Consider the following 11,012-nt stretch of genomic DNA (forward strand, 5'->3'; position numbering starts at 1 on the left):
GCAGCTAATCTCAGTCGCCGTTGGGCCGATCGTTGCCAAACTGAGCACACACATTCCCTGGATGCCAATCTAGAACCTCTGCCCCACATTTTTCAAATCAGCCTCATGGTGGCGCTATAACAGGCCGATTTGTGTGGCCTGGTTGTTACCAGCTAATCTCCGGCGCCGTTGGCCCGATCGCTGCCAAACTGAGCACACACACTCCCTGGATGCTAATTCAGAACCTCTGCCCCACATTTTTTAAATCAGCCTCATGGTGGCGCTATAACAGGCCGATTTGTGTGGCCTGGTGGAGACCTGTGCTCGGAAGAGCACTGCTTCTAGTTGGTATTGTGTTTGTTATGTAAGCAATTTACCCCGAGTGAGAGGACATTATGCTCTCATAATGTCCGCAGTGCGGGTGTTATCGGACGAGGCGCAGCCGAGTCCGATAACACCCGCACTCAGGACATTATGAGAGCATAATGTCCGACCCCGAGTGGTAAATAGCTTTTCTACCACTTTTTCCCGTATACATGAAAGAAAACACATAGTTGTAACTTGCAAGGATCTTAAGTTACAATCATTATTGCCTATAAAACTTCCGCGAGACAGCAGATAGTTCCACAAACAACATCTTCTACTCACCAACAGATGGCGCCAACTCCATAGTAATCCATGCGTCTAGCTTACAGCTAAGCTAACGTCAGTTAAAAGCACCGTTCCGGCCGTAAATAGAGGCTGTTCGCTTCCAGAAAGGCATAGGTTCAGAGAAAAGGGGCTTTAAAGTTGGCGGATTGCATTGGATCCAAATAAATCGGCGACGATAGTACGCACGTTAGTAAACATAGGACCGCTGCGACCTTCATTTGTTGGTTGGGGGAAAGTCCCCGGATGTACACTGAGGCGCATTGATCTCGGACACACAACTTTGCGGCAGTTGTCCTCTCATAACCTCCGGAATTTAGCCAATCAGAATCCAGTATTTGAACACGTGACTCGAAAAAGTGGTAGAAAATAAAATAATATTTTAATATAAAACACACACAAAAACCTCTGCCTTCTCTCCCCTCTTTGCTACAGAGTTCAACTCCTGACCCAGAGCCCTGCCTTGCCCACCAGTCCCCGGTACCAAATGCCTGCGTAGACGCACAAAACGAGTGCGCGGACGTCCAGCTGTCTCCTGCCACACTTGCCGAGCTGCAGGGTGACGACGAGCCAGCGGACGGCGGCTACGAGGTCATGAACAGCATCGGCCCGCGGGGAGGAGGTGAAGCCACCTCCTCAGAGTCACCCAAGTCACCCCCCATTCTGGTCCTCAAAGACCCCAGTGCCCCCGGGTTGGGGGGCACGGTCAACCTCATCCTCAGCTTCGGAAACTCCGGGGACAGCCACGTCGAGGTGTTAGAGTCCCCTCCTCCCATGATGGAGGAGGTGGCTGAGGAGAGCTCTGAACCTGTTCACAGGGTGAGAGATGCGTTATCGTTATCATTGCCTTTTATGTAATCATTGCACTCTGGAAGACGCTGTACACTGTCAACCTGGTGTCCCTATCGTCAGCTAAGTCGTAATAGGCTAAAACACCTTGCCAAAAAATGTAAAAGATGAAACAATTTGAAAATGTCTTTACATGTTTTCCAAAAATAGTGAAAATAGAAGATCTCCAAGCTCGCAATGTGTCAGGATGTGATGCGGTGTGAGCTTAAAGATTGACTAATTTCCGCAATTCGTTGTATGGCGAAGTACAAGTACAGGTGAGGGTGGTTAAATCGTCTCATGCTGTCAGCAACACTCTCACTTCTGACCTCGGGATTGAAAGTGACATTTATCCATCATCACTTGTTGTTGCTGATGGAATGGGAATGTACTTTTTTAAATGCTCCTCTTCTGCAGTGACTAGCCTCTCCCTTTGCTAGCCTCGTTCTGTTCATTTCCCACTGTCTTGGCCCTTCATTTCTGCTTCTTTCCCATTTTCTTCCCTAGCCCACTGTGTCTCAATCTTCTGCCTGTAAAAGCTTTTGGAGGCGCTGCCAGGGGCTTTTGGAAAATACTTTGGGTAGTTTAAAGCGAAAGAGAAAGATTTATCGGCAGAGTACAGACGAGGTAACGTTGTGCGGCGTGAGTTGGTGCTGCATGCTGCATCTCTATCAATATAGAGTGATGAGTTGCATGCTGGGTGTTGTGGTTTTCTTGCAGTGTGTGGTTGGGTGGGGTGGGATGGGGGGGTGGGGGCATGCTTTACTAACTCCTGCCACTCGGTTAGACCCAGGTTATGGTCGTCCCCCCGTTTTCATACCATAATTCAGAACCAGCCATTTAAGTCAAAGTCGACAATCATCCACATAATGCAACATATCGGATATACATTACAGTATGTACTGTATAAAATAAAATAAAATATAGCTTCTCTAATATATTCTAATATATAACTATTAGAGAAGGTTACCTTTAGCAATTCACATCATAATCTATTATGTTAATATGTTAATTTCTTCAAGTTAGAGTGGTTTAAAATGGCTTTTTTTAATTGGTCTGGCATAATCTGCCGTACAACCCAGGCTGGCACCACACGGGGGGAATTACATAAAGGCTTAAAAACCCAGTAAAAGCTCATAAAACTCCACTTCAGAAGAGAGGTAATGGCACTGAAAACTATGATGTATATTTTGGACTTGTTAGAGTTATTCTGAAGCCTACTCTGAAATGACATTTCTTGAGGTTTATTTCTTTGTACTTTCAACATTGTCTTCATGTCAACGTACTTAGATGAATTTCCTCACAAAAGAATTAAACCCTCAATGGGGACAAACATTACTTTCTCCCAACATTGCACCTTGACCTTCAACCAGCAAGCCACAAATCATTGTGGTGGGCAAGTTTCAAACATTTAAAAAATGTATCATAAATTTAACTGATTTAGCAGATCTACAATGCGACACATTATGAGCTCATAGATTGTCTCTTTCTGCTATGTGTTGTACGACAAAGTATAGGGCTCGAGTGGTTAAGAGGAGGCAGAAGCGTTTCAAATTGAAAGGTAGTGACGACATAGGCACTCAGTCTGCCTGCCTGCTGCGAACACGGACAGAAGCTCTCTCTTCTTGTGTCATTTTGCTGCGGGGCCTGATGTAAGGCGGCTGTTGTTTGTCTCCCCGCGATGTGACCTCAACGCTCACTTCCCGTGAAAGTTGCGCTCCAAAATGGCTCACAGCAGGACGGCCGGGGGCCTGGATGGTAACACAGCCTCGGTCATTAGACAAGAGAACTGTTGGTGAACTTTCAAGACAGGCCCCCAGACTGCATGCTATGATTTATAGTCTGGGGCTGCCACGGCAACATGAGATTAGTCACAGAGTTGAAAGGTCAAGCCATTACAGCTGCATATGACGGCATGTTCAACCACATATGATTCTGATTAAGTTTCCGCAAGAGAACGAGTACTATTGCAACCGTGTCTATTCCTCTAATTTCTTTCGTCTTTTGTGTTCTGTTGTACATTCACTTCACTGACTGTGTGATTTTTTTTTAAAGAAAGGCCTGTACATTGTGTGCTAGATGTGTGATGTGCTTGTGTAGGTAACAAGAGCTGATGTGTGTCACTGGAAGGTAGCTGATTATCGTAGTCATTTCTGCTCTTGTGTCATTATTCATCTGCAGCACATGTGAAAGGAAAACCAAGAAGCCTTTGTTTTTACAGAGGACTGCAGGGGCTCCGGCCTCTCTGTCTGGGCTTAAAGCATCTGCAATAAAGCCCCTCGCCGTCTAAACGGAATAAGATGTCACACCCACGCACACACTAATGCTCTTTTCCTCTCCTTTTCTATAGGTAAGTACCTATTTGCACGTCAAGGATAACAACAACATGGCTCTGACCCCTGTATATGAGAGTATCACACTCCCCCGCCTCCAGACCACCCGCCCCGCCTCCTCGACCTCAGCCTCCTCCTCTCTGTCCCGGTTTTCCCCGTCGCCACCTTCCTCGCCGCGCACGCCCCAGGCGCCCCCCGCCGCGGCCTTCCACTCCCTGACGCCGAGCGGCAGCACTTCCATCTTCAGCAGCCTGAAGAGAATGGGCAAGAAGCGCAAGTGGAAGAGAGACGCTCGCCGACACACCATACAAAAGATCATGGGGGTGCAGGAGCGTAGCGATGACGCAGCAGCAGCACAACAGTGTGCCTGCGAGCCAGTCGCGTATGACACGCGAACGTGGCCACTCAAAGAGGGCAGGAGCAGAAAGAAGAACTCCACGGGTAGTCCGGCCGGTGGGGACAGAGTAGAGCTCTTGGCTTATATGAAGAATCCACTACTGAGGGACATTGACGTAGAGTGCTCGGGAGAGGACAGCATCACCCCGTACGCGGTGTCCGAGGGCCCATCCGTCGTGCCCTCCGCGGGGCACTTAAGGAGCCACTGCAGGTTCCTCTCTCTGGGTTCCGTTCTGAGCTTCGACCTGCCTAAAGACGTGAGTCTCATCCCTAGCATCCAGGACATTATCACTATTGCTCCCCCGGAGGCCAAGAAAGGCAACGTTACTCATCCTGACCAGCAGAGACAATCGGCCTTGAGTTCATTCAGACAGAGCCGTCCGCCTGCTTCTGCCACACAGGGCAGCCCAGTGGCGGTCAGCGAAACAGCAAGCCTCCCCGTATCACACACTCAGGTGGTTGTGGTGAAAGATCTGCCTCGTTTGGATACGGGGCTCCGATCACCGACGCCTCCTCCTTCCCTGGAGGAAGACGAGGATCAGACCGTGCCTTGCGACGACCTATCTGAGTTCAGCTGCTCCGGGATCGTCAGTTTGCACGAGGAAAGAGACCAGGAGTGGGACTATCATGCAGATTACGACGGGAGGGAGCAGACCAGCGGACCATCCCGAGTGTGTAGAGGCAGCCCTCCACGTGCGAACCGAACCCACTGTTCCACTGAGACCGCTCACGACTGCCTCAGTGTACACACGCTTGTTAAAGACCTGGACGGACACCAGTACCATCAGAGCGTTGGACTGCAAAGTGCACACGAAGAGAGCAGCACCAGCCTTCAGTTTACGCAGGGTTCAAGCCAGGCTTCTTCTCACATGGTGGTGAACCTCAAGTCGACGATGAGCATCAGTGTTCGGGAGGACTCTGTAGACTCTGGGGTCTCCAGCTCTGGCAGCTTCAAGCAGGGTACCGAGGCTCTGTGCCTGGAAAACCTCCATCCCAGGGGAGTGGTCAAGAGGCTGATGTCTCTGGAAGTGGGGGGTATAGCAGGGGACTGCTCAAAGGCCAGGACGAACAACACTGTGGTGTCGTTAGGTCCAGAATCTCCAGATTCAGAGGCGGAAACGGAGCCTGTGCACCCAGACCACCAGCAGTTTGAGGAGGTGGAGGAAGAGCTGGAGGATATCTGGAACCACACCAACAGCTACAGGCAGAGCATCTGCTCGGACATCATGTACCAGCCCCACCCGGAAGAGACTGTCACACCCCCACTACCAGAGCAGCCCGATGCCCCCTCCCCCTCCTCTGGCTCCTCAGCGACGTCCCCCAGGGCCCAAGCAGTGCTCTACAGGAACTTGGTCACTGCCTCAGCACCCAACCTGCTGGTAGCCGAGTTCAAACTGCCGTCCTCCTCCATCCACAACTTGCTGGGTCCAAAAGACCAAGAGCGCCCTCTTCTGGCCAAGGGAGACAGGAGGTCCTGGGCAGCCTTTCCCAACAGGGACCACCAACCCTGCTGCAAGCCTTCTTCTGTAGTGAACGAGACAGCGTCCGACCCGGTGAAGCTGCCAAATATCGAAGATAATGAAAGATACATTTACCAATATAGAGAGGAGGAGGAGGAGGAGGAGGAGGGAGAGGAGGAGGAGGCAAAGGAGGTGGGGGTGGAGAAGCCTACAGGCTGCTGGAAGGTGAGGTTTACGCTTGAGACACTCTCTGAAGTCGTCATCTGCGCACACACCATAATGTTACTCTACCTCACATGGTCATGAGCAATTTTTATAGTAAGTATATCATGAAGTACACTGTAATAATACCTGTAACTGAATTGCAGTCATATTTAGTGTGGTTGCCATAGGCAACACACTATTGTATTCGGTCCGAGAATGTTTTTTCCAGCAAAGTGAACCTGTGTTTTGTAAACTTTCTGAGTAATATTATCTGGGTTGGACGGCTGCCCAACAGAAGAGTGAAGCTTTTGGTCATGCTTCACTTGACATCACAATATACAAAATAAATGGTAAGACAGCATTCATTTCCCAGCAGATTCCTTGTGACTCGCGTCACGGCAACCACACTAGTTCTAGTCTAAATTGTATTTGGGGTCAGAAGCTTTTGTTACTCTGGTCTATAATGTCCATTATGAATGCAGCAGGAATACGTGATGAATATGAATGGTGGACATGGTGACATTGGGATGACCTTGTTGTCCTCAACAGGACCAGTCAGTGAGCCTGCTGTCAGTTCACATGGGTCTGGATGGGCTCTGTCAGCAGCAAAGGATGGCCTCAGAGAGCCTGGTTGATGTGGAGGAAGAGTGCCAACCGATGGCCACAGGGGGGCGATGTAACAGTATGGTGAGATTCAACAGAATCACAACTGTAATGTGCAGACCTCACTGAAATGAAAGATGAAAGCCTGCCACATTGCTTGTTTAATGTGCTACAGAGATTTCTCTGTCTAAATCTTGTGTGTCCCAACAGAATGGAAAGCCTGAGCTCCAGTCTATGGAGGGAACCCTTGAGAGGAAACACAAGTTACAGCTGGGAGGAAAGAAAGTAAGATTGATTGATTGATTGATTAATTGATTGAAGACTTTATTCAAACTTTGCATAGGAATAGGTACAGTTTCATGACAGTACAGTTCACTGGTACAAGGTCAACTAAAAGGAGATTTCATCTTATTTACATAGGAAACCTTTTTGTATCTCATACAACATTGAATGACAGACAAATAGAACACAGTACTATGCAGAAGATATCATCAATAGCAAAAAGAAAATGTTAAACTTTAAACAGAAAATTTTAGTTTGGGCGTTCCACATTAGTGGTATAGCAGTAGAACCTCGATCCTTTCGATGTCTAAGTACAGCCAGTAGTCTGAACAGTGAGAGTTTACAGCATTGATCTTATTTTCCCATGCAGGCTCAATCCCGTGCCTGGAATTCCTACCACGCCGTCCTATATAGACACACCCTGTGCTTTTACCAGGACAGAAAGGACACGTTAAGGGTAGGTGGCAAAAGAACAACAAAGGAAGCTTGAGTTTGGTGATTGCTGAGATTGGGCACATTGTAAATAACGGTCCATTCGTGTGATGAACCCACAGAGTTCTGTGTGTGGCCTGCCGCTAAACCTCATCGGAGCCGAGTGCACACCGGTCCCAGAGTACACCAAAAAACCCAACTGCTTCAGTTTGCGGTGAGAACACGTAACAGCCATGCATAGATGCTATACTGTGCATTACAATAGAACTACTATAAAAATAAGACTCTAGTCTGTTTAAAGTGGTAAAAATAAAAATGCATATTTCATTTCAATTCAAATTCAATTCACAGGATTATTGTGCCTCTATAACCACTTTAACATATCGTAAAAACCTTTCTCAAATGTACCAATTTATTCCAATTTTTTTTTAAATTCTTCCAGATCTTTTTGCCACTTCGCCTACAGGGCAATGCAGCCAGAGCTATTTAGGGGTCCTTGGCATAGAAACGTTAGAAAAGCACTGTGCTAGACTGCTACAGTGCACCTGATGTCCTTGTGTACAGATTCTGTGACAGCTGTGTTTTCTGCCTTTCAGGTTGCGTGACGGTTCCGAATACCTGCTCAACGCCTGCTCACGCTTCATGATGAAGAAATGGATGTTAAAGTTACAAGCAAATGCTGGTATATAACATGATTTCTCAATGCTCTGTATTTAAATGAGGAATTATCATCTGTATGCTAAATTATTTGACCCCCTCCAACAGGTTTCAGTGAAGCTGTCCCGTCGATATCGAGTGTATTCACGTCAACCTTCCCAAGGTGCAAAGCCACAAGCACCGGTCAGGCTAAAGAGATTGTTGTCCTCACCAGAGATCACAGTCACACGTTACAGAGGGAGCGGCCACTTATCTCATCTTCTTACACAAGTTCCTGTGGTAAGTGTGTGTAAATACTACAGTTTATTTGCCATTTTTCAATCGAACAATAAACAATCCCCCCCCCCCCCCCCCCCCACACACACACACACACACACACACACACACACACACACTTAATTTCTATACATTTGCACATAATATTTCATTTGCAGATAATATTTCTATACATTTGCACATAATATGAGATTTGTCCTCGATCGGCTATTAGAGCAGGGGGGGCAGCATCCGGGGGAGAAGTTAGGGGCCTTGCTCAGGGAAACGTTGACATGCATGACATTGCGCGTAGACCGGGTCCGGGGGCTAACAGGTCAGCGGTGACCTTTCCCAGACAGCCTCTCTACACATTCAGCTATGGCTGCCTACTTCACTGGTTCATTGTCCTGCTGCTGATCTCGTGTCTATCTATCTTTGTTTTTACTGTCTTTTACTCTTCCTTCAATGCTCCTGCCATGCTCACTGTGTTTTGTTCCCCTCTAGATGATGACTTTGGTAGCCTGATGCAGACTACAACTCAGCGACTTTCCAAGGGCAGCAGAGACACCAGTACTTCCTCCCCTCCCTCCTCTGTGTGCAGCAGTCAGGACTGGCTCAGCAACAAACGTCGGTCCCACTCGTTCACCTCAGGTTAATTTTTGAAACACTACTGCCACTAGAGCGCTGTCAACCTGAAGTTCCTATTTCTGGATAATCGTCATTATAGGTGAAAACATTCGTGGATCTCGGTTGGACTTCACGAGTGAATGCAGAATGTTATTTTATTATCAAACCACCTTATGCAAAGGGTACAAAATGATATGCAAATTGAAAAGGTCAAAGTAACTAAAGATAATGTATATTGTGTATATGTTACAGTGTTTTTGAGGTACCAGTGAGATTGGGACCGGAGCGCTCGTTTTGTAGTTCCCCTTATGGGCAGTCCCCGGAAGGAGACACCACTTGCTCCACCTCGCGCCCAAAAACGAGTGCTCCTGGTTTCAATCTCACTGAATCTCAAAAACACTGTGACATACATGTATTGCTAAAAAGCAGAAGTCATTGGACAATTTGTAATGAATGCAGAACGTTATTTTATTATCAAACCACCTCCTGCACAGGGTACAATTTATATGCAAATTGAATGGGGTCAAAGTATCCAAAGCCAGTCCCCTGAGTAATATTTAATTTAGAGGCAGTTGGACAACTGGTTTGCTGTCGGGACCTGAACGCGGCCACACACACTCATGCACTCACACACACATGCATGCATGCAACACACACACACACACACACACACACACACACACACACACACACACACACACACACACACACACACACACACACACACACAGAGTGCCCTTTTGATTATATCAGTGGGAAAGCTAAAATAGCACACCTACAAAGCAAGCTGCTATTTTCATAGTAACAAGGTATAATTCAGGCTTAAAAACAACAACAGTATAACTTATAGTGTATGTATCATCAACTACCATTGCCCATTATGGTCCCAGTGAAACCATGTCATATGATGACCACACCTCTTTTATTCCAACAGCAACCTACCAGCGGATCAGGCCAGTGCTGCAGCCCCCTGTAGGCAGAGGGCAGGAAGTGCAGGGCTCAAGCTACTCTGTGACTCTGGTTATAGGAGACAAGTCGTCAGACAGTACATCCGTCAGCGCTGAGCGCCCCCTGTTGGCCGCCGCAGGGTGGCAGCAGACTGGCTATCAGCACTGTGCTCTGAGGAGCTATGCCAGCCTGCCACGGCCTGCTCGCAACAAGTCCGTCTTCAAGAAGTTCTTTGGGAAAAAGGACGGACACCTCTGAGCTCTGGATGAGCTCTATTATAAAGGCCTGATTTATACTTGGTTGCGTGCGGTGTTGCGCATTGGACATATCAGATATACAAGCTCATAACGCATCACACTGCAGCACGTTTAGCTCCTTTTCCTCCGCTATATCCACCTGTTTCCGCAAGAATTTACTGTAGCATTATCTGTGGGACACTTCCGGAGAACAGCTGACATACAAGATCACGTCGCGTCGCAGATGCAACCGTGGTGAGCTTGTAGATCACACTCGGCTGCGACGCCGGAAGCTGCCGCACACCTTCAGCGCAATGCACGATGGGACGTTGGAAAGTTGTGGATAGCTCCGAGATGATGAGGTTCCTCTGCGTCAGCCGCCCAAATTAGATTTCTCCGGCAAATGTTCACCACGCTTACATGATTTTTACCGTTACCGCACATTGTATCCAAAGGTCGTTTTAGAGTCTTTCAGATGTACAATCTTTGAGTGGTGGAGAAAATATAAGCGATGGGTTGAGTTTTAGTCAGCCTGTGGACAGTTTTCTCGCGACTGGCGAAACATTTCTGGGAACACAGATTAGTGGCCAGTCACGCTTGCGCATTACTGCTTCTGTAAAATTGCATTGGGAAAAACTGGCCACAGGCTGACTAAAACAGCGATTTAAATGGGTTGTTTCAACCCATCGCTTAGATTTTCTCCACCACTCAAACATTATACATCTGAGAGACGCTAAAACGGTATTTACTTTGGATAGGATGTGCGGTAAAGGTAAGAATCATGTAAGCGTGGCAAACATTCAGCGGCAAAATATCATTTGGAAAGCTGAAGCCGAGAAACCTCATCTCGGAGCTGTATAGCGGACGGAGAGGTTCCGAAAGGAGCTACAGCGCTGAGCATGCAGGTCGTCTGTTGTCGATGTGCAACACAAATGCACACCCATGTATCAACCAGAAATCACGGTTTTGCAGATATATTTCGTAATGTGCAGTGCACAATGTTACTATATAGACTTTTATATTTATGTTTGGCAGAGTTACCATGGTTTTATTTTTGTTGTGTTGAGTTATGTGTTTTAAGAATTCATGGGAAATAACACTTTTTCAAGTCATCGTTACTTTTA

General features: G+C 47.4%; 1 protein-coding gene across 1 annotated transcript in view; it reads left to right on the plus strand.

Annotated features, from left to right (window-relative positions):
- The window catches only part of mymx (myomixer), a gene marked incomplete at both ends in the record, with an annotated part of 35,215 nt that extends 25,305 nt beyond the window's left edge, over nt 1–9,910 (plus strand). Inside the window, 10 exons of the mRNA XM_080740651.1 lie at nt 1,063–1,446; nt 3,806–5,869; nt 6,398–6,535; nt 6,662–6,736; nt 7,104–7,190; nt 7,288–7,379; nt 7,762–7,847; nt 7,931–8,101; nt 8,582–8,728; nt 9,639–9,910. Coding sequence (XP_080596777.1) covers nt 1,063–1,446; nt 3,806–5,869; nt 6,398–6,535; nt 6,662–6,736; nt 7,104–7,190; nt 7,288–7,379; nt 7,762–7,847; nt 7,931–8,101; nt 8,582–8,728; nt 9,639–9,910 — 3,516 coding nt within the window. The remainder of the gene's footprint in view (nt 1–1,062; nt 1,447–3,805; nt 5,870–6,397; nt 6,536–6,661; nt 6,737–7,103; nt 7,191–7,287; nt 7,380–7,761; nt 7,848–7,930; nt 8,102–8,581; nt 8,729–9,638) is intronic.
- Nucleotides 9,911–11,012: the final 1,102 nt, after the last annotated feature.

This window comes from Nannobrachium achirus, assembly GCF_963921795.1.
Source record: "Nannobrachium achirus genome assembly, chromosome: 13".
Taxonomy (NCBI): domain Eukaryota; kingdom Metazoa; phylum Chordata; class Actinopteri; order Myctophiformes; family Myctophidae; genus Nannobrachium; species Nannobrachium achirus.